General features: G+C 56.3%; 1 protein-coding gene across 4 annotated transcripts in view; it reads right to left on the bottom strand.

Moving 5' to 3' along the window:
• The window catches only part of ABCA3 (ATP binding cassette subfamily A member 3), a 32978-nt gene extending 11076 nt beyond the window's left edge, over window positions 1–21902 (bottom strand). For 2 of the 4 annotated variants that reach the window (XM_075018285.1, XM_075018287.1), the window contains exons 1-18: window positions 21836–21902; window positions 16516–16620; window positions 12459–12723; window positions 11781–11908; window positions 11474–11639; window positions 9778–10037; window positions 8917–9033; window positions 8204–8324; window positions 7461–7634; window positions 6612–6793; window positions 5253–5399; window positions 4754–4883; window positions 3788–3942; window positions 2769–2924; window positions 2236–2446; window positions 1787–1937; window positions 1155–1253; window positions 763–955 (exon numbers count right to left, since the gene is read on the bottom strand). In XM_075018285.1, the coding sequence (XP_074874386.1) occupies window positions 763–955; window positions 1155–1253; window positions 1787–1937; window positions 2236–2446; window positions 2769–2924; window positions 3788–3942; window positions 4754–4883; window positions 5253–5399; window positions 6612–6793; window positions 7461–7634; window positions 8204–8324; window positions 8917–9033; window positions 9778–10037; window positions 11474–11639; window positions 11781–11908; window positions 12459–12723; window positions 16516–16569 (2709 nt within the window). In that variant the 5' untranslated portion in view covers window positions 16570–16620; window positions 21836–21902. Of the gene's footprint in view, window positions 1–762; window positions 956–1154; window positions 1254–1786; window positions 1938–2235; window positions 2447–2768; window positions 2925–3787; window positions 3943–4753; window positions 4884–5252; window positions 5400–6611; window positions 6794–7460; window positions 7635–8203; window positions 8325–8916; window positions 9034–9777; window positions 10038–11473; window positions 11640–11780; window positions 11909–12458; window positions 12724–16515; window positions 16621–21827 lie in introns of all 4 variants that reach the window. The other 2 variants (XM_075018286.1, XM_075018288.1) reach the window with 1 other exon arrangement.
• Between the last annotated feature and the right edge of the window lie 1251 nt (window positions 21903–23153).

The following is a 23153-nucleotide window of genomic DNA, read 5'->3' as shown; positions in this document are numbered from 1 at the left end:
ATTCCAATCCTTTTATTATTATTGTCATTTTAGTATTGTAATTACTATCATTATTAGTTTCTTCCTTTCTGTTCTATTAAACTGTTCTTAACCCACAAGTTTTACTTTTTTTCCGATTCTCTCCCCCATCCCACTGGGCAGGGGTGGGGGTGAGTGAGTGGCTGCGTGGTGCTTAGTTGCTGGTTGGGGTTAAACAACAACAGGTGTTAAAAGCAGCTTCAGCCATGACCTTTACCTTCCTCCACCTCTCAGCATTTGAGGTTCACAAATAAGATTACTGCAACACGGCTGCCTGCCAAAGCGACCGGGCTGAGACACCTGGGAGCTCCCAGCCCAGCCCTTGCAAGCACCTTCTTTGCTTTTTAAACCCATAAACATCTTTCTCCCCTTCTCCCTTTCAGACATGCCCTTGAGAAGCATGGGGGAATTTATCACGGATGCACAGGCAGCAGGCCATGAAGGGCTGCCAGGGATCTGAAACACAAGCCTAGCGAGGGAAGGAAGACGGTTTTTCTCCTCTCCCTGCTGGAAAGCCCAAGTGATGTAGCAACAGCAGGTGAAAACCACTTTAGATCACCTGGAACATCTTCAGGAGCATCTCCGTAGACCTCAAGATTAACACGAAGAGGACGGCAGTGACCAACCCCCACAACCTTAAAAATCACTTGCCCTAAAGATGCGGATTTGAATTTGATCTTCCCATTTGATCTTCCAAACCACGCACAACAAGACTAGCCTGCACCAACAACCCCCAGCACTCACCCCGGTGTTGAGCTTGATGCTGGAGCAGTCCTCCGTAATAAGCGCCCCGCTATCATCCGTCATATCTGTCATGCCGCTTAGGCTGCTGGAGTCATCCATGGCCCAGTCGTTGGAGCGTCTCTCGTGCTGGTACTGGAGAGCAGGCAGCTGGATGGCCTGGATATCCATACTGGAGTCCACAAGCTTCCCAACCCTGTGCCAGGAGGGAAAGCGGGTGATGAAATACAGACCCAGACAAGATCAAGCTGTTCTGAGCTGGGGGAGCCAAACCCAAGAGACAAAACCCAACACAGCCCCCGGAGAGCTGTGTAGGACAGCACCACCGCTGAAGCACATGGGGACTGGTCATCACCAGATGACACCCCACCGGGGCCAGCCCCCCTCCTGCCTACCTCAGGAAGACCTCCTCCATGGTGGTGACCGAGGCGCCGTAGCTGGCGATGCCCAGCTCTTCCCGCTTCTGCTCCAGCTCTGTGAACAGGGCCTCAAACCTGAACGGAGAAGCGAGGCGTTAGACGCTGATGCTCCTGAGAGGGGGCACTCAGAGGTTAAGACCCTCTGGGCATCGGTCCTGCAGCTGGTTTGAGTCCTGCAGCCAGCTCCGGGGCTGCCTGCAGCGCTAAGCACCCCACTCTTCCCAAAAGCAGCTTTTGGGCTCCATCTTCTGCTCCTTCTTGCCACAGGCAGCCTTGGCTAACCATATACTTGATTTCAGAGCGAAACCAGCCTGCCTCGTTTGTGCCACCCTCCACACTGCAGCCGTCACCAGCTACCAGCAACCAGTGCTGTCCCATGCAGTTGCTGCATGGGCAGTGACACGGTGGGCATGGGGGCACGAGAGTGATGCGCCAGCAGACACAGGGGACAATGGCGGTGAAAGGAGGAATCGAATCCAGTTTTCCAAGACCGGCGCTGATGCAAAGAGTGGCTCCTCTTCCCAGCAAGCCCATGATGAGCCTTTGCCCCAGTGTGTGCAGACGAGGGGAGCCAGCCCGGGAGGGCAAGCAGGGGACGATGACATTACCTGTGCGTGCTCTCCTTGGGCAGGATGAAGGACAGCTCTGCCCCAGCATTGCTCTCCATGGTGGCGTTGGGCACGTAGTGACAGATGAGGCGGGAGATCTCCCCCAGGTTACAGTAGGGCTCCTTCACCATCACCATGTGATATCCTGCCCCTGGGCAGAGCCACAAGAGAAGGGAGAGGAGGGTAAATCACAGCCCAGCCTGGCCCTGGGGTGCTGGAGCAGAGAGGGATGCTAAGGCACTGCAGAGCATTGATGGCTTTGCCTGGGCATGGACGCAATTGCAGGATCAAGTGTGGGGATGGGCCTCAGAAGAGGCAGAAGAGCACAACGGGGAGCAAGCAGCCATCAGACGAGGAGCAATGGGTCCCCTTCCCTGCCCTATATCCCCCTTCTGCTCCTCTCTGGCAAGGAGAAGACATCAAGCACGGCCTGCCTGCTCCTCCCTTACCATATTTCCGCTTGAGGAAGAGTGAGGAGCCGCAGCACTGCAGCTCGCCCTTGGCCATGATAGCTATGCGGTCCCCCAGCAGGTCAGCCTCATCCATGAAGTGGGTGGTCAGCAGGATGGTGCGGTTGCTCCTCTGTTGCTGCAGAAGGTCCCACGTGGCCCTGCGAGAGGCTGGGTCCATCCCTGACGTCGGCTCATCCAGCATCACCACCTGCACGCAGCACATGGATGCTGGTCAAAAAGGGCTGGGAGAAGCACAGCAGCGCCCGGGGCCCAGAAGAAGCCTTGACCTCGCAACATGCATGCACTGATCTTATTTGGGGAGCAGCTACCAGGCAGCAGAGCTGCACTGCAGCCTCAGGGCATTGTCCTCAGAGTTGTTGCCCTTTGAGGGGGTGCTCCTGCCCCCTCCTTGCTGTCCCTGCATCTCCTACTGGCTCACCACAGGTGAGGAACAACTTCAGAGCCACGAGAAGGACCTACGTTGGCCCCAGGGAGAAAGGTTCGAGGTGAGCCCCACCGAAGATGCTTGCCTTGGAGTCCCCAATGAGGGCGATGCCAATGGAGAGCTTGCGCTTCATGCCGCCGGAGAGCGCCTTGGTCAGAGAGCGGCGCTTGTCCTCCAGGTTGAGGATCCTCAGGATGTGGTTGATCTCCTCGGGGCACTTGGAGGGTGGGTACCCCTTCAGCTGCCAGACAGGGGGAAAGGAGGGTTAAGCCTGCCTGCAAGGGTAAATGGATCTGGCAAAGACCCTTCCCACCACCGGCTGCTAAACCCCACCACGCTCCCTCCTCCACACCGAGGCAGGGAAGTGGGGCAGCACAGAGATGGACTCCTGCTCAACGCTGAAGGAGCTGGCACAGCTGGCATGAGATTTCCGCGGAGCCACGCTGTCGTCCATGACCCTCCACTCCTCCACCAGCCAAGCAGGGAGCTCCTGCCTGCAGATGAGGTGGAAGGAGGAGGCAAGGGCTGTTCTGCTTATCATAGAATCATAGAATGCTTTGGGTTGGAAGGGACCTTTAAAAGCCATCTAGTCCAAGCCCCCTGCAATAAGCAGGGACATCTTCAACTAGATCAGGTTGCTCAGAGCCCCGTCCAACCTGACCTGGAATGTTTCCAGGGATGGGGCATCGACCACCTCTCTGGGCAACCTGTGCCGGTGCTTCACCACCGTCAGCGTAAAAAATTTCTTCCTTATATCTAGTCTGAATCTACCCTCTTTTAGTTTAAAACCATTACCCCCTGTCCTATCTCTACAGGCCCTGCTACAAAGTCTGTCCCCATTTTTCTTACAAGCCCCCTTGAAGTACTGAAAGGCTGCTATAAGGTCTCCCCAGAGCCTTCTCTTCTCCAGGCTGAACAACCCCAAGCCTGTCCTCATAGGAGGTGTTCCAGCCCTCTGATCATTTTTGTGGCCTCCTCTGGACCTGCCTGATGGATCTCACCACACTTTCCCAGCCTGAGGAAACCATGGGGTAGCTGCAGGGTGCCTCCCCAAGGGCTGGCTCCCGGGGGCCCAGCAGCACTCCCCCCAAATGCCGTGCTCACCCCTGCATAGAAGCGGAGGTGCTCTTCTACCGTCATGTTGTCGAAGAGGACGTCGTGCTGCGGACACAGGCCCAGGCTGCGGCGGATCAGGACCATGTCCTGGGAGATCTCGTAGCCGTTGATGTACGCCTGCCCACCCGTCGGAGAGTGCAGACCTGGGAGGAGTGAAATGCAGCGGCCTCAGCTCAGGGCTGAGGATAACCCTGGGTGGCAAAGAGCCGGTAGAAAGGTGGGGGTCCTGCCGAGCATCCCCCCCCACATGCAGCTTTCTGCCAAAAGTCAGAGCTGGCTCTTGCACAAGCTGGGGCATGGCAGGTTTCTCCTCCTGCCCACAGGGCAGGCTGCATGGCATCCATAGGTGGGAGGTGGACCTGGCAATTCTGCCAGAGTGGGCAGGCAAGGAGTGAAATGGGCAGGTAAGCTTGGGTCTGAGCCTGGCAGAGGTCCAGGCAAGGCCAGGGCAGACCTCCAGGGAAGGTCCCACGGGCACCCTGGGCTGGCAGGAGCAACACAGAGTGATGGAGAACAGGGAAGAAAGGACCATCAAAGGTCACCATGCCAAAACAGGCTGTCCGGAGCTCAGCAGCTCAAGAATGATGAAGAACAGTTCTTGGCCCATGCCTTCTCTGCCTTATCATGACAAAGCCTACAGAGACCCATCCTACAGCAGGTCCTTTCCCTTCTCAGGGCTCTCCAACACAAAGACTGGCTGTCATTTCCCCCGCTGGCTGATCCCACTCTCATGGAGGGCTGACCAGGGACCCCCACCTTCCCTCCATCTCCCCAGGCAGTGACATGCCTCTTACTACCCCAGCATCCGTGGCCAACAGCTCAGTGAACTGAAGGTGCTCCAGGGAAGAGCAAAAACCCCTCCCCAACCTCAGAGATGGGGTTCAACTCCTTGCAAATCAAACCATCAGCCCTTCCCTGCCACGTGCCAGCCCCAGAGCAGGATGCAGCTCCTACCTGTGAGCATGGACAGAGTGGTGGTTTTCCCAGCTCCATTGTGTCCCAACAGGACAGTGATCTGCCCTTCATACATATTCACCGTTAAGTCCTTGACTGCCTCTTTCATCTTGTTTCCCACTTTGAAGACCTGCAGAGATCACGTTAACAAGTTGATGCTGCACTTGAGGCAAGTGCTCTCACATCTGCCCCCTCCGCTCCACATGGCAGTGAAAGCCCATGATGCTCACGTGGTGTTGGCATTAGACAACAGGTCTAATTCAGGTTAAATTCAGATGTCAACAGGTTAAATACAGATGTCGCTGCACCTGAAAGTACCTAACGCTTCAGCCCACAACAAAATGCAGCCAGCTCTGGGGAAGAGCCCTACCTGCCTTACAGCAGCCAAGCAACACAGCCCAAGGCAAAGAGGGCAGCGAAAGGATAAGGAAGCTGCCTGCAGGCAACTTTTACGAAAACGACGTTATGATGTGGTTGTGCTGTGCTGGGCAGTCAGTACCTTGGAAAGGTGCTTTATTTTGATTCCTGACACAAGGTCGGCAGGTTCCTCCTCAATGTACTGGCTCTTCAGAGCTTTCTCAGGGTCCTCCTCCTCCTCCTTCTCTTTTCCCACGACAGTCCTGGGGCGCCCGCACCAGTACGAGGGCTGATGGAAGAAGGTAGAGAGAGAGAAACTCAGGCAAAGGCAGAGACCATCTCTTCTCCCCAGCCTTGGCCACCCTCCTCCTCCCATGCAGATGCCTCCCAGGGATCTCCAGGACCACAATTCTTGGCCTGGGAATTGCTAACTAGCACATCTTCAGCAGGCAGGTCAGAGGATGAAACTGCTCCTCCTGCCCTGCTGCCTTCCCTTGGTTCTCCCTTACAGCAGGATTGCCCATGATTACACAGGCAGTTCTTTGCCATCTTCATTCCCATGGAAAAGGTCAGTACTTCAATGAGAAGCAAAATTGCTCAGGCAGAAGCACCCTGTGCAGAAGAGCCCATGCAATGGAGAATCACTCCCTCCAAAAACGTTGACATCCACCAAATAAAAAAAGCCTGGGGTCCAGCTGCTGCGATTACAGCCTTTTTTTCACCTGGCTCTCTAGGAATGAAAGCAAGTGTTTGGGACCTTAAATCCCCATGGCAACAACAACTCAACAACTCCTGGATGCAAAATCAGCATCCTGCTGCGGCTTTTGGCAGACAACTGTACCTCCATCACCCTGGTCTAGCTGCAAGAGGGATTGGGATGCTGGAATAAAACCATGCTGGGATAAGGAATTTAGAGGGGAGGAGGAAAAACCTTCTGATCCGAGTAACAAGGGATACATCCACAGGATCAAAACTGATTGTGTTGCTGTGGCTTAATGAATTCTCAGCAGCCAGCTGAGCTGCAGTAACCACCATAGCTACAGCTGCTGAAGATGATGCCAAGCATTTGACTTGGCAGAGCGAAGGCAGCTCAGCTGACAGGGTGACAGTCCCGACCCATCCCCTGGCACTAGCACGTGGGGGCTGGCAGCGGGACGCAGATCGCCCAGGTCTACCCAGATGGCAGCGCTCGGGGAGTTTCAAATGACTGGATCTGGTTGCTCGCACCTGGGGCTTCTCTTCAATGCCTTCGCCTGGGCACGGAGACACTTAACACCCTGCACGCCAGTAAGTGTCGGGACAAACATTTAAAGCCAAGAAGACAAAAAACCCACAGCTGCATCAGCCTTTACTGAGGACGTGCTGCAGACCCCTTGATTTTGGAGGCCAGACGGTGCCACCCTTGTACATTAGTCTAGCCCACTGCATAGCACAGACGTGGGGACCATCCCCAAGCGATGCCCATCAAGCCCACTGGAAGGGGTGCATAAGCGGTGCTCACCGTCAAGAAGAAGTACCACGGCTGAGGCACGCCGTACTCCCCTGGAAAGACGGCCTCCACGTACCAGGCCACCACGCCGTAGAGCACCGAGTCCAGGAGCAGCATCCCCAGCACTTGGGCTAAGGTAAAGTTGTCGTCCACGCTGACGGGCTTCATGAGGTCCCTCCACTGAATGCCAGTCCCTGCAACACACACAGGGCACCGTTTACCTCTGCATCCCCAGAAGGACAAAGTCTTCTCCAAGACTGTCAGATAGCATCCCCTGTCCTAATTCACTGCTTGGTAACGAGGAGCATACGCACGGCTCTACAATCCCTTCTATAGATGGAGGGAAAAGATGCAGCAGAAAGCACGCTGACATCTCAAGGCTCCCCACCCCATCATGCTTCTTCCGTCATGTTCTCAGCAACTGCCCAGGGAAGAAGCAATGTCTTCTCCAGCCATTGCCCCTCCATCACCGCAGCTGCCTTTTTAGTGCCACCACTTTGCAAAAGCGTGGCCGCTGCTGGAACCAACAGCAAATTCTTACTAACAAAAATTAAAGATATCTATTGGGAAGGAGGAAATGCAGTGGATTCCCATCCGTTAGAACAGAATTTGTTTGGTAATCAAAGCGACGATGGCATTTTGCACAGCCTAGACTGCCAGGGGCTGGGTTCAGAGGGGCAGAGCCCTGGTACTGGTAAGACCTGCAGGAACAATCAGCAATTAGCCCTCCTGCTCTCATTAGGAGCCCGAAAGTCATTCTCCCTAACTTCTTTCCACCCTTCACACCACATGCAAACCAGTCCCAACCCACCACAAAAAAAGGCTGGCTCCTCTCCTGACGGACAGGAGGCACTTGCTCACCTTTTCCTTCGAACATGCCTATAAGCTGAGCCCCCATGGCCATGGCCACATTGGAGATGAGGCAGGATGCCAGCTTCTGGCTGTGGGACATCAGGTCGTAGCGGGGCGAGATGAAGAAGTAAGGGATGTAGGAGAAAAAGTAGAGGAAGCCGCCAGCAGCAGCCGCAACGTTTGCTGCCAGCAAACAGAAAAGCGGGAGGGAAAACGTCAATAATACGGTGATGCCGCCAAATGTTTCTCACCAGCTTCCCATCCAGGGAGATTCAAACCTTTTGCACAAAGTGTGGTTACAGGGGGGCAGGACAAGGATGTGCCCATGTCCCTTGGCAAGGCAGAAGCAGTGCCGGGCCCCGACCCCGTGGTGGGCAGCTGCAGAAGCATCCTGCCCATCCCAGACCAGAGCATCCTGCGGCCAAGACAGCCAGATGAGGCCCTAATGCATAAGCTTGTCTGGTTTGGCAAGTGAGAGTACTCACATCCCTTCCCACACACCGTGGGGAAAATGCAGCCAAAAAAGGGAAGAAAAGCCCCCCCTCCGCATGTCAAAGCAAGTTCTCCAACACAGAGCCCTGTGCAACCTCACATAACTCTGGTGCTGGCCCTGCTTTTGAGCAAGATGGACCGATGACCTCGAGAGCTGCTTGCCAACTCAAATTAACCAAAGATTTCACAGCACAAGGACCATAACACCCCCCCAGCCCCGCAGGTCAGCAACGCAAGGAGGCAGCCGGGAAGGGACTCACCTCTTGAGAAGAAGGTGCTCACCATGAAGTTGAAGGAGATCGAGGAGATGGAGAAGATTGCGAGGAAGGTGAACACCAGCGTGGGGTCACTGTTGGTGAGCACCGCTCCCTGTTCGCTTACCTACCGAGAAAATCTGATTACGCCCACGGTTGCTGAAGCTGGCTGTGGCTGCAGGCACGTGCAGGCAGCCAAGACCTGATGTTTTCCATGGGTGAAAGACAAGCTGAGATGGGCAAGAACACCCAGGCCCTCCTAGACCACTCCAGAGGGAGGAAATCCAGGTTGCCCTCATGTGGCGTGGGGTCTAAGAGGCAGGGGACACCTTGCTCAGCATCTGGGCAGCCACCTCCTGCTTCTCATGGTGTGGGTACAAGCAGAGAGGAGGGCTTGAGTTGCCTCCAAGGGCACGCAGGGCTGTGGGAGCAGGGTGGTCCTGCTCTGCATGGAGTGCCTGGGCCTTCCCGGTGCCCGTGGGGCTCTCACCCTCCAGCCCCCTCCTGGGGAGGTCACCCCTGCTGTGAAAGGCAGCTATGAGGGTCAGCGCCGCCCACCCAGCTCCAGAAAAGGCCAACTCCAGCCTCCGTTACACACGTGGAGGAGTCCCGAGACACCAGGACAGCCCATCCCACGGCAGAGGAGCCTTGTCATCCCCGCGCCTTGCCAGCACAGAGCTTCTGGCCTGCAGAGCGGTGGCCTGGGGAAAGACACTCACCTTGACACAGAAGAGCACGGTGACGAAAAACACCGACACCAGGAGGAAGAGGAAGAACATGAGGAACCAGGCGCTCCAGTGCAACCAGTTGCTGAGGCCCATCATGTGCATGTACTCCTGCGGGGAGGGCACGCCGTCACCCAGAGCTGCACCCACGCCTCCTAGGCATGGCCAGGGTGAGGTGGAAGCCCTGGTCAGGGGGGCGGTGGGGGTGGCTTTTCCCTGAAGCACTAGCGAGGGAGGTGGCAGCCCTAGGTGGTCCTGCACAGCCTTCAGCATTGCACGGTGTCCCCCACCTCCCGGGCCACCACCGCTGCAGGAGAACATCTCCCCAAAGAGCTGAGCTGAACCCAAAACCAGACCAGCTGATGCCAGCGGGGCCACCACGGCCACGAGGGCAGGACAACCCGACGCCCGGGGCAGCCAAGCCCGGCACACTCAGCCCTGCTGTCGCAACCGCCGCACCGGCCGAGCCCCAACCGCCCCCACAAACACAACGCAGACGCGGGGGTTCCTGCATTCAAAAGACAAAAAATTTCTCTTCCCATATGCTGAACTCTGGAATCCACCCAGCTCTGGAATCCACACGTGTTGCCCCCTCTCCAAGCCACCTTCCAGCCCAAGAGAAACACCAGCCCTTCGGTCCAGCAGCCTCGGCCGCACGGCAAGGAGAGCCGAGCCGCATCCCGGCGGCAGGATTAGCGACATTCCTCCCTGGGGCTTGCTAATCCGCTGCCATCCCCACCTTCTGCTTGCTGGCTCCAAACCCGACGGGGATTTTATTCCTAATTTAAAGGCAGCATCTGTTGGGAAATGCCGCAGAGGGAGCGGAGCACCCAGATGTCCCGCTGCTCACGTTACCTTCAGCTTCTTCTCCTTCTCGTGCACGACAGCACGGACGATGTTGAGCGAGGTGTAGGTGAAGCTGAGCATGAGGAGCAGGGGCAGCTGGTTCTGGATGGCGAGGAGGAAGAGGTCGTTGACGTATGCCGGGTAGGGGAAGCGCTGCACCACCACCGTGATGTTCTCCAGCAAGCTGGTGGAGCTGGCGTTGGCGTGGTACTGTATGATGGCTCTGTCCACCGCATGCTGCACCGCCAGGAAACCTTCTCGGATATAGCCTGCACGGCAAAAACGAGACGGGGGAATAGAGACGGGTCCAGGTTTTGGAGGGAGGCGTTGGCACAAGGAGAGAAACAGCTTTTGCGGGAGGGATTGCTCGGGAAGAAGAATGGGAAACAAAAAAAAGAGCTTGTGGGAAAAGCAAAATAAACATCACTGTCGACACGCTCCTGCAGACACAGAGGGGCTTGGGAAGGATTTAAATGACAGCAATTTAAATCTCTCAAAATCATCATTTAAAAGCAGCTGGCAGGAAAACTCAATTTAAACTTCAGACGCCTTTCTGCAGGCCTGCCTTTATTTTTGTTAGGGGGGAGATTCTCCATCATCATTAACCACCATCAATGTCACTGAGCTTGTATTTGGTCCCCCCGCTTTTTTTTTTTGTAAACCAAGAGAATATGAGATACTATGCAGGTTTTGGTGAGGAAGAATATATCCTGTTACTCACATTTGGCTTAAGTTTTTGTGCGTTAGAAAACAGTGAAAGATTTTTCATTTTCAACTAGCTTATTTTTATGTGGGATTTCTGCCATGTGTTACTTAAATGGAAACTCAGATTCTGCTTACAAAGCCCAAAAAGAACATTTTGAAAGTTAGTTGCTTAAAACGACCTAGACAAGAGAAGGAAAATGTAAGAATATGAGATCACGAACAATGTTTTATATTAACTAATTTAATAAACAAACACTGTAGCGAGGGAATTGATCTGAGCTCCTGGTCACCCCATCCAGCAGAACATTTGAACCAGCAGATATCATCCTCTCAGGCTCACGTTTGTTTACACTGCATGAGCAAAACCCGTTTGCCCGCTTTCTTGGCCTCTCAATCTTTTCCTTGACACTGGTATTGAACGATGGAAGGCGAAACCCAACCGAGGGAAATAAGCCCTTTGCAGCCACAGAGGAAGCTCCCAAAAAAGTAAGTCCTAAGCCAGCTCTGGCAACGTCCCTGCTGCCTCCTGCTCCGTCAGTGGTTTGGCTGTCCTTAAAAACCTACGCTCAAACCACAGAATTGCTCTATTTACTTTTAAAGTATTTAAGCAGCATGATAAACACGGAGCAGCTTGGAGCCTGAAATAAATTTTCTATTAAAAATAAAAAAGGAAAAAAAAATGTTAAATTAAAAAAAAATCACCTAAATAAAATTTATTCTTATCCAACGCCGCTCAGCAGAGGAACCCAAGGGCCAGCAGTGCCCAAGAAGTCACAGGATAAAATGTAATTATTACAAATAACAAATATAATATTAAAAATATTTACATTAATTATTTTTAAAAATTCATTTAATTAAATTAATTTTTTTTAACTAAACCGTTTATTTAAAAGCTCAGAGCCTCAGTGAATCTCCGTAACGAGCCGAGTTGCCGTACAGAAAATTACACCCATCCCTTTGGCCGCAAAATAGCCCGTGGCAGAGGAGAGGCAGCCCTCACCCGGTGTTCCCCCATCAGCAAACTTGGCCTCCCGCGGCCCGGGCAGCTGGAAGAGCGGGAAGAGGTAGCTGGTGTGCCAGTCCCGGTCCAGGTTGGGGTTCAGACCCGTCTGCTCGCTCCGCGGCGCGTTCCTCGGGCTGTACTTGAAGCGCAGCTCATAGTCGACCTGGAAGGAGCGCACCGAGGGTGTCGCCGGTGGGGCAGAAAGGAGCAAAGTCGGGATCGCAGAGGGTGGGAGGATGCTGTCGCCCATCCCCGTCCCCTCCGGTGTCCTCGTCCCCCCTCCTCCGCCCCCAGCCCTGCTCACCTGGAGGGGCAGCGGGGCCGTGCTCTGCTGGAAGCGGTGCTTGAACACGACAGCGGCCAGCACGCTGCCCGAGCGGTTGTCCGACTTGACGTACTCCTCAAAGTCCCGCTCCGAGGCAAAGCCCTGAGCTGCGGAGGGGGAAAAAAAAAAAAAAAAACAGAGATGCAGGCATGGAGCACGGCAGCTCAACGCGGGCTGATGCTCAACCATCACCAAAACCATCATTTTCGTCCAGGTCATGAGGGATGCGCTCCAGCCAGAGCCGGGAAACACCGCTGCTGCCAGAGACGGGGGATTTATATGGGATGCTGCTGTACCCGTCACAGGACACGCAGATGATTCCTCCCCCTCGAGAGCAGGAGTCAGCTCTCCTTTCAGAGAAAATCCTAATGTTATCTTTAGTTTGGAACATGAAGTGCTAAAGTTTTCTGTGCGACAAGATTTCCAAAAATACTTTTTCACAGTGAAGTGACAGCCGTTTTCTTTAACTATTTTAGGGCAATATTTTTCTGGATGGAAACTGCAACAAAGTGCGACCAAAAATCAAACCAAAATCCTGTAGTTTTAGCGAAACAAAAATCAAACCATCGCCTTGAAGTTCTGAAAAAAACAATGCATCCCAGGATTTGTCAAGAGTAAAAATTTGTACCGATTTCTGGGCCCCCTGCCCCTGCTCACCTCTGATGCTGATGGGTAAAGCTCTCTCCACCGCCTCGGCAATGCTCCTGACGGCACTGCTGTTGGAGGGGACATAAGCCAGCTCCCAGGGGTTGCTGGGGTGCCGGCGGTAGAAGAAGCCCGGCAAGTCATCCACGGACTCGGGGGGATAGACGGTGGCGTTGGGGTGGCTGATGGAGTGTACCCGGTGCCGCAGCGCTATCAGGATGGCAGCAAAGAGCAGCGGTAGGCAGATTTCGATGACTGTCACCAAGATCTGCCGTTTCTGCAGGAAATAAAAAGATATCAAAATAAGATGTAAACACTGAAGGTAGATCAAACACAGTAACGAGGTTCAGGGCATGCAAATGTCGTGCAGCAGAAGCGTTCTTGCATTTCACAAGGTTTCACAACCCGGGTTTTTCCAGAGCCCAGGAACGACGCTGCGCCGGTTCCCACATCCGTCAGGACTTTCTGGCCAAGCTGCCCCCTACCCTAAGCACTGCTCCGTCTCAAACCACCCTCCTTTAGAGCCTTCCCTGCCATGCTGCCGGGTTTGAATAAGCTGAGCTGGTCGTTTGCCCTTTCCCTGTGCCACGGGGCTCTGCCCAGGAGCAGGCAGCACTCGGTCCTTGCCTAAACCGCTCCTGCAGGCAACTCTCCCGTGCCGCAGGGACCGGCCGCTGCCGGGAGAACAAAGAGAACAGCTTTCGCCAAAGCACAGCAACCTTGCCCAACACTTACAGGGCTGGGAGCTAAAAATACTGTAACTAAATGAAAGGCTGGGACGAGCAGCAGCGGGGGATGTAAAGCAGAGTGTAGCACAGCTATTGCAGCCAGTAAAGTTTCTGCTGCCGGAGCTTAGAGCAGGACGTGGGGTCTGCAGCCTGGGCTGGGACCTCGCAGACCCTCTGGCTACAGGCATCGGTGCCCCCGCACAGCTCTGAGAACACACCCACGAGCTCAGCCTCCACCCCAAGGCCTGCCTGCACTAAGCACGATGGCTCGTTCACGTTTTTTTAATCGAGGTTCAAGCAACTGGACAATGAACTCGAGTCCGGTGAACACACTTGGGCAGCCAAGCTGCAGCATGACCCTCCGGTGGTTTAGCCCAGGGCTACCTCTCCTGCAAACTTCCCACTAGCTACTAACACCCACCACCAACCCAGGTCAATTAGCATTTAAAACTCTGCTCTTCCAGGGGAAATGGGGTCATCTCTGACTGGAGGGGCAGGGGGAGCAGCGGTCCCAACCAGCACCATGCACACCCACGTCCCTGCAGCGCGACCCCCCTGATCTGTTTTACTGCAGATGCCAGGACACGCTGCTGACGGACGGATTGGATACTCGTAAAAATCACTGCAAAGGCTGCGTTTGCTTCCAAGAATGTGAGCAGTGAGCACTGGGCTGCTCCTGCTGGAACCTGCATCGCCCCGCTGGGGCGGGGATGGGAGAGGGAGGCAGGCCCCAAAGCTGCAGCAGCAGCAGCCAGGCAGGTCTGGGTAAGAGGCGTGAAATCTGGACCCAGCCACCTTTTTTCCTCCCGCAAACCGAGCTGCCTTCACCCGAGCCCAGCCCAGCAAACCTCAATCACTGCAGTGAGATGTCCCTAGCAGCAGGGAGCAGCTCTGGGTGCAGGGAGTCACGGCTGCTCACGTGGAACAGGGTGTCTGGAGCAGAAGCAGTGGCATTAACCTCTTCTGAGGGCTCTGGCTAAGACGAACTTTACAAGACACAGGGGGTTTTCCACCCTCCCCTCCACGGGGCTGGAAAGAGGAACACCACCAGGCAAGAGGAGCACCAAGAGGTTTATTCTCACAACTTTGCTGTCTCAGCAATTGGTTTTTCCTTGCTGGCACAGCTCCTCGCCGAAATCTCCGCACGCTTGGCGTTGTTAAACCGCCTCCTGCCTGGCCCCACGGCTGCTGTCACAGCGGTGCCACGGCCCGGATCACAGCCGGGCGCAGCGATGGGCTGCGGTGCCGCACCAAACACGCCTGCAGATGGGCGAGCGCGCTGCGGGCACGGCACGGCACGACCCTGCGGCTCTCGGGGCTCCTCGCCTGCCTGCTCTCCTGCCTGCACTGACCACGTGCTGGAGGCAGCACCCCGGCTGCCACAAAAGCTCCTTCAGCTCTGCAAACACCAAGCATTGAGCTGTGCTGACCATGGAGTTACACCTCCCGTCCCCTCTGCAGAGTGGAAAAAGGTTTTATTTTTTTAAACCGGGAGAGGAGGGGGAAGCAGCGAGTGGGGTACGCGAAGGTGGGCAGAGTCTCCAGTGGGGCAGGAATGGAGCCCTGAGCACAGAGCAGCCCAGATCTCCCGGGAAGGGGGACAGTCTGCGCTGCAGCAGCTGGGGTGAATTGGCTCTCGGCCGCTTTGTCAGGAGGGGACACAGGGACGTACAGCCACACAGCCGCTCCCCGCATTGCCCTGGCTCTCAGCAGCCACCGCCAAAGCCAAAAACCGCTCTTCAGGTTTCCCCTGGGAGGAGCTGCCTGCTCCCACCCCAGCCAGGGCCAAGGAGCCACTGCTGCAACCAGCCCCGGCAGCATGGCCAGGAGGCAGCGGCTCCAAGTGGGCAGGGAAAAAGAAGGCTTTCCAAAGGCCACGCTCATAAAAGCGACTGTTGCAGATGTCTGATGGTTTTATAATGCGGCTCTGGCGGACCAGCTGCCTCCCGCTGATTTACTACCATATTAACCCTCTCTCAGTCTCCTGGGCTGTCTCCAGAACGGTTGCCTGGCTCCCTGAACTCACAGGCTAATACTCATTTACCAGCGCTGGCTTTCACCGCTTATAAGCTGCCGTATTCCAGAGGTGACGGGGAAGCTCATCCATAATCACCACCTCCGCCTGGCCAGGACTGCCCCAGCTTTGAGCAAGCCACGTGTCCCAGCATCCATCTTCACACCAGGGTGATAATGGCTTGGGAGCTCTGCGTCTTCATCAGGAGCATGATTTTTGGTGGAAACTTAGAGGAGGGGAGCAAACATTCCAGGCTGTATTCCGGCACAGTAGATCCGAGTCAGCTTGTGACCTTAGAAAACACGATGGGTGGTGCCCCCACCCCAGAGCACACCCAGAAAACAACGCTATTCCCCTGCAGAGGGGATTGGGGATTGTCCTGCCCATGTCTGGGGTGTACAAGGGGGATTCACAGGACTGGCCATCACGCACACCCATGGAGCACGCTCCTGACTGCAAATCAGACCTGCTGCCAGTCCCTTCGGTCACATCCAAGCCCTGCTGCCTGCTCCCTGCCCTGCCGGAAGACTGGGTGCAGGCAGCCCAGCCAGCCCTTCCCTCTTCCTTTTGTTTATTTTTAAAGCAACGTCGTGCTGATCTGCAGAAGGGTAATTGAAAGTGTAAAGCCAGGCTGCAACGACCTCTGCTCCCTCCTCTTCCGTCACTCTCTGCCAGGGCTGGCTCCGGGTCCCAGCGGAGCCACAGCATCCGCCCAGGAGCGCCCACACGCTGCTTAAAGGCGCTGCAGAAGCAGGCAGGACGCTGCCAGTCAGCAGGGCAAGGAGGTTCCCAGGTCCCCAAATCCATCATCATTAGCCAGCTGCCACGCAGGCAGTTGGGCTGGGAGCGGATGCCAGGACGATGGTGGTTTAATATTTTTAAGACCCCCACAAGCTGCAGAAAGTAATGGAGGGGAAAAAAAAAACCTGGGCCCTGGGGGGTTTAGAGGCATCGGGCAGCAATCAGCACCTCCAGAGGAGGCTGTGTAACAGGATAGCTCAAGAAACCCACCATCGCACAGGAGGGTGCGTGGGTTATCCTGCCCCGCGAGAAGGGTGAGCTGAACTCACAGCCAGATTGCAGAAGGAGGGGAATGGCACAGCACGTACCGGAGGGGACAGGGACAACTGAGCACACAGCCCTGTCCTTAACTCCCCAGCACAAAAGCATTACAACACCACATGCACAAATAAATCAGTTTTCCTCCAGGAGATGCCCTGGGCCCACAGTGAAGGTTCGCTGGAGAATCAAGACCCTGGGCAAGCTCTGATGTACCCGCATTTAGTGGTGACAGAGGCAGCCCCCCGAGAGCGCAGCGCCAGCCCACCTGCAGGATGTAGTTCTTCCAGAGCAGCAGCCCAAACTGCCTGAGAACAACCATCCTCCCATCAGAAGGGGACCACCACCGCTGCCACCGTTGCTCCGCAGGACCCTGGAAGAGAGGAGAGAGCCATGAATGCCGGGTGCTCGTGGTCCCGGGCGGCCAGAAGTCAGCATCCCGCATCCCGCCTGTCAGCAACCCAAGGGCAGCTCTCTGTTTCCAGCCTGATGTCACCACAGCTGGCTTGGCCTCAAATGGGGAAAAATAACTGTTGTGCTCCCTCTCTAAGGGTCATTACTGACCCGTAAGAGCCAGAGCTCGTGGTTTCTGGCATAACTCATTCCCGGTTGTTGGTGTGACCTGAGCTGCAAGAGGGGGAGGCTGCTGTTCAGAAACCCAACCTGCGAGCATCAGGGGTCCCTCAGCTGCAGCAGGTAGGGGACAGCTTTCCTTAAGCAGTAGGAGCACAGGGTTACAGAACCACAAACACCAGCCTGAGGAAGGCCACCAAACTCCTTGCAGCCCATTATTTTGGGACCGGTGAAGATTTCAAGTTGTGCCTCCGCCTCCTGCAACGTGAAGGGTTGGGTTTGCAATGTTAACAGTGCTTTCCCAGCAGAAACTTCTTGGAGAGGCGAGGATGAGAAAAGGGCAGGGAAGCAGAACGGAAGGTCGGCACTTGAGGTTGATACACCCGCGTCCTCCCCCTCTTGGGAAGCATCTGCCATCCCTCCAAGTTGTTTTTGTCTCTGCAGCGGCATTTCGTGACGAAGCGTCGCCGTCCTACCAGGAGACAGGCTGTGATCGCACGCGTGCAGCAACTCACCCAGAAGCGCAGCACAGCGAAGGGGAGCCCTGGCACAAGCAGAGCCGCCTGCCCACGCTGCTGGATGCCGGGCAGCCCCCAGCCCAGCAGCCCCTCAGCCTCTGAGCACGGCAAACCCCCTTTTCCCGCAGCAACGGGGCCAGCCTGGGTCACAGCAGCGCCCATCAGCCCTGCAGCACCCTCCACGAGCGGGCAGCTACCAGGGTCATCTCCGAGAGCCTGTGCTCCAAAGCCTGGCAGCACCGAAAGCCACTGCAGAGACAAGGATGGACAAATTACCTACCAGCAACCCCCCTGGAGATGCTCAACAGCACATTTTCCAGCCCTGGTCAGGACAGTATTGGCTCCTTGGATGCAGCTGGCACCCACAAACCTCAGCAGGGAGTTTAGGGTGTCGCAGCAAGAGGAGAAGGGAGGTTGGCAACCCAGCCTGCCCAACCTTCACTCGCAGACCAGTGACTGGTAAATGCACATTGCGAGCAGAGCACTGACAGCTGGGAGCAACTGAGCTGCAGCAAGAGCAAGCTAAAATCCACGTAGGTCTGCGGACAAAGCAACAAGAATCCATCTACCTAGCCTGCCCTATGCCACCAGCTCCTTGAGCCCTCCAGAAACATTCTCCTGGCTTGGCATGCACCTTCCCATTCCCAACCCAAAACCCACGTGCATTCTTAAAGAGAGAGGGAAAAAAAAAAAAAGGATAAAAACCTCCCCCCACCTTCTTTTTGCCACTTCATGCACAGAAGTCAGATTCCTGCAACAGCAAGGGACATCTGTGCTCAAGCATCCTGCTCTGGACAGAAAAAAAAGCAGAAGAGGTCCACTCCTGCAGCCCAGAAAAGCCTGTCAGACACCTGTCCCGGGCAGCAAGCAGGGAAGGAACAGCAAAGGGGACTTTGCAAAGGTGTCTGCTGCTAGATTTCAGCTTAAACACCTTCAAGCTCATCACAAAGCGCCACGTCTCCAGCTGGCCTCAGGTACACACATCCCTGGCAGAAATGCCACCAGTCTGCCATAGGAACCCCCAGCCCCATGCACTGCACGCAGCAGGATCCAACACACCTCCAAACGAGCCTCCTGAGGAGCAGAAACCTTCCTCACGCAGTCGATCGAAGGGAATCCAGAGCAAATCAAGGGAATCAAACTTTTCACTTGTTTTAAAGACGACAAACACGACAGGTCAGGCTGGAGAAGGCTGCTGCCTTTGCAGAGATCCCACCTCCTGCTCCCGCATCTCTCCTGGCTACTCGTCCTGCCGCACCCTCAAACGCAAGCTGCCCCCCCGCGACCGCCATCGAGGCCGGTACATTGCTGAGAAAATGTCAAGCAGCTCTTGGGTAACACAAACACTACACAAAGTCAGAAAACTTCATTCTTGTCAAGAAATTTTTTCCAAGCTTTTAAGTGTTCCAAGAAAACCCGTACTGGACCTTTCACTCGCTGGAGCATGAGAGAAGGAAGCAGCTCAGTTACAACAGGGCTACTCTTACTAGATTTGAGAACAAAAATGATTTTCCAGGCTCTGGGTATCCACAGAAATGATTTTTTTCAACCCAAAAGGGAAAACCTTTTTTGGAAGGTGCTGCCTGGATCAGCTCCGAGATGCCCGTGACCACAGGCAGTTCAGGCAGGGTCCCCACCCACCCCCCTGCCCATGTCCAGGACCACTTTTGGCAGGAAAGGAGGGCTGTGCACAGCCGGTTCAAGACAACCTCAGAGCACCGCTCGTACCTTGCAGGAGGACACCCCGCGATGCACTTGCCTACTCGCATGGCGGCAGGTTGGGCTGTCCCCTCCGGAGATGCTCTCCTGCCTGACCTGAGATAAGACTGACTTTCCCAGCAAAAGGCACCGAAAAACATCTGGGGGAAGAAAGAGATGACCACCACCAGCTTCTGGGAGAACAACCCAGTTCCTCTCCCCCTCGCTGGGAATACCCTGTTCTCCGCACCCGACCGCGGCGGGAGGAAGAGTCTCCTAAATACGCGAGCATGGATTCTCCCTGGCCATCCCCAGGGAGGTTAGTGGTGAGGAAGGAGACCCTCCTGCCTGCCCGCCTGCCACCCAGACGGGTGGAAGCCAGACAGGTCCTTGCCACCTGGCCGGCACCACCAGCCCCTGCTGTGCTGCCGAGCACGGCACCGAGCCGTGCCAGATAACGTGGTGGCTGCACCAGCTGCCAGCCTGGACCGGAGGTCTCCCACCGGTGGATTTAGATGAGGACAGGCTGAGGATCGGCAGGGATCAAGGCCACAGCATCCCACCTCCTGACCCACTTCCACGCCGCCTCGTCGCCGGGAGCCGGCCGGCCCCGGCCCCTGTCTCAGCGGAAAGGGCCAGGCAAGCCAAGCAAAGGCCACGTGCTCCTGGGAGCTGGCAGTTATTTTAGAGCACTCGCTGCATTTCTGCTCTTCTGATGTCCCGTTCCCATAGAAACAAGGCCTGGAAATGGCAGACGTTGCTTTTTTTTTTTTTTTAATAAAATCAGCGTTTCTCCCCATCAACTCGCAGAGGCACCCTGTCACCCCTAAAAGATGAGCTACAGACCCTGCTGGAACTTCCATCTCTGTGGCTGTGGATCACACAGTGCCCAGGGTGGTGGCATCACATACCTGGCGAGAGCTGTCAGGACCCGGGTGCTTTGCACGCTGACACCGGAGCGGGAAACACCTCTCTGCTCCCCGCAGCGCCCGTGCTGGAAATTAAAAGCATGAGCACCCATGGCAGAGGGAAGGACTTTTTTTGGCCAGCGTTTTCAGGAAGAGCAAGCGATTTCCAACGCCTGTGCAGCCAGAAAGTCCCTTCTCCTACAGCCAGGTCCGGCAAAAAGCAACCAGGGCCAGCAGCCACCAGACCAGCCACAGCTGTTCAGCGGCACACAGCTCTCATTGCTGTTTTTGTCTTCCTCGTCTCACCATTCACGGAGATGCAAGAGTCATGACACAGCCAGACCATAAAAGCCGCACCTACCGCAGCATGAGAGGTTGTGCAAACAGCAATAAAACTTTCTGGGAGGCTGCAAGCCCGGCGGGGTGCAAGGGGCTGTCGACCCAGCGCGGGCTTCAAACACGCAGGACCCAGCAGCCTCGCGGCTCTCTGCAAAACCAGCACTCCACTGGCTCCCCTACAGATCCGTTTATTCCCCAGACGGGAACTTCAGGCCTCGAAATACAGAAGTAAACACAAACAACGATGGGGCTGGGTCCCGTTTGCAGAAGCGGGGGGTCAGGTTTGTGCCCAGCCGCTGCCCCAGAGCGGAGCGAGGCAAGGAGGGGGCTGGTGGGCCTGGGGAACCCGGCAGGCTCCTGGGTGACTGAATCGCATCCGCAACAAGCGCTCAGGCATCAGCAAGAGAGGAGGGAAGAAGCGGCTGCATCAGAGCTGGTCGTTCCATCTGCTTTAAAAACACCGTCGGTGGTTTGTCCAGAGAGTTTGCAGTTGTACGTAAAGAGCCAAACTCTCTGCAAGTTCAGTGGCCTTGTGGATTTGGCAAAGGAACAAAGTCTGGAGCCCGATGGGGGAGTTTCTCGTGAGCCCTCCTGCAAACCACCTCCTGCCTCTCAGCCGCCCGGCCGGGTCTGGGCAGGACAGGCCACCTGGGGAACGCTGCAAGCCCACGGCAAACAACACCCGGGGGAGCTCCCCTCCCTCGGGTGGCTACCTGCACTTGGGCCGTGCTTGCCGGGGGCTAAGTGTGGATGCAGAAACAGCCCGCGAAGCGGTGATTTCACACGCCTGAACCGCGGAGACCCGAGCTGCGGCTTATTTATACTTCCAGAAAGCCGTCTGTATCGGTGTCATCTGTATCGGTGGTACCTGCTTGGCCAGAGGCCCCGGGGTGCTCGCTCGCTCACTGGCAGCCCCTGAGAGCCGGTGTCCCAGCCCCAGGGTGCAAGGCGGAGAGGGGTGACCCAGGGCACCCCCCTGCACCGGCCAGGGCTGAAGAAGATGATGGCCAGGGCTGAAGATGACGGCCAGGTCACGCCGGCAAGGCACAGCCCTTCTCCCGGCCGTCGGGAGCCATGCAGGCCCGTACGTGGCATCCCCGGGGGAGGCTGGCAGGGGCGCGGTGCTGCCTGCGAGGGAGCTGGGCACATGGTCGCCGCCTCCTCCTCCTCCTCCTCCTCCTCCTCCTCCATCCCGCCTGCGGCCCAGCATCCCCAGGCCCGGCCGCTCCCCGCGGGGTGGGACCCGCGATCCGCCCCGGCCGCAGCCGGGGACGACGAGCTCTGAGCACCCGGGGGCTGCCCCGGGCCGGGCTCGGCTCGCCCCACGACCTCGCGGGTCCCGGCCCCACGCAGGGTGGGGCACCCACCGGGCCCCGGCTGGAGCGCGGAGGAGCCCGCGGCGCCAGGCGAAAGGCCGCGGAGGCTGCCGCAGCCCCGGGCGGGGCCGCCCGCCGACCGGCCGCGCAAAGGCCGCTGCTCCCGCGCACCCCCCGGTACTCGGCACCCCCCGGTACCCGCCTCCACCCACCCACCCACCCACTCACCCACTCACCGGGCCGGGCGGCTCCGGCTCCGGCTGCGGATGCGGCTCCGTCCCGCGGCCCCGCCCGCCCCGACAGCCGGGCCCGGCCCCGCCCCGCCCCGCCCCGCGCACGCGCCGCACCGGTGGGCGGGGCCGGGGAGCGCGGAGGGCGGGGCGTGCGTCATCGCTCGTGGGTGGGCGCGCGTGTGTGTGTCACTGTGTGTGTGTGTGTACACACGTGTGTTACTGTGTGTGTGTGTGTACACGTGTGTGTGTCACTGTGTGTGTGTGTGTACACGTGTGTTACTGTGTGTGTGTACACACGTGTGTGTGTCACTGTGTGTGTGTACACACGTGTGTTACTGTGTCTGTGTGTACACGTGTGTGTGTCACTGTGTGTGTGTACACACGTGTGTTACTGTGTCTGTGTGTACACACGTGTGTGTGCGTGTCTCTGTGTGTGTGTACACACGTGTGTTACTGTGTGTACACATGTGTGTGTCACTGTGTGTGTACACACGTGTGTTACTGTGTGTGTGTACACACGTGTGTGTGCGTGTCACTCTGTGTACACACATGTGTTACTGTGTGTGTACACACGTGTGTGTGCGTGTCACTGTGTGTGTGCACACGTGTGTTGCTGTGTGTGTACACACGTATGTGTGTCACTGTGTGTACACACGTGTTACTCTGTGTTTACACACGTGTGTGTCACTGTGTGTGTACACGTGTGTTACTGTGTGTGTACACACGTGTGTGTCACTGTGTGTGTACACACATGTGTTACTGTGTGTGTGTCACTGTGTGTACACACGTGTTACTCTGTGTGTGTACACACGTGTGTGTCACTGTGTGTGTACACGCATGTCACTGTGTGAGAGCGAGTGAGAGTGTGTGAGTGAGCATGTGTACACGCGTCGCTGTGTGTGAGTGCGAGTGTGTGCGAGCGTGCGTGTGTGTGTGTGTACGTGTGTCACTTGTTTGAGTGTGTGAGTGTGCCTGTACACGTGTGTCCCTGTGTGAGTGAGTGTGTCTGCATGCACACGTGTGTGTTTCACCGTGTGTGTGATCCTATGTGTACGCACACGTGTGCACATGTGTCTGTGTGTGTCACCTTGTGTGTCTGTGTCCCTGTGTGTGTCCCTGTGCGTGTCACTGTGTGTGCACGCACATATGTGTGTCGCCCTGTGTGTATTACTGGGCGTGTGTTACTGCGTGCATGTGTGTGCATGCCTGTCACTCTCCCTGTGCGTGCACACGTGTGTGCACTACAGTGTGTGCACACTCGTGTACGTATCGCTCTGTGTGTGCGTCACTCCGCGCGTGTGTCTTCCTCTGCGCACGCATT

This window comes from Buteo buteo, chromosome 29 (assembly GCF_964188355.1).
Source record: "Buteo buteo chromosome 29, bButBut1.hap1.1, whole genome shotgun sequence".
In the NCBI taxonomy this organism is placed as follows: domain Eukaryota; kingdom Metazoa; phylum Chordata; class Aves; order Accipitriformes; family Accipitridae; genus Buteo; species Buteo buteo.
This window is presented reverse-complemented; position numbering and strand designations above follow the sequence as displayed.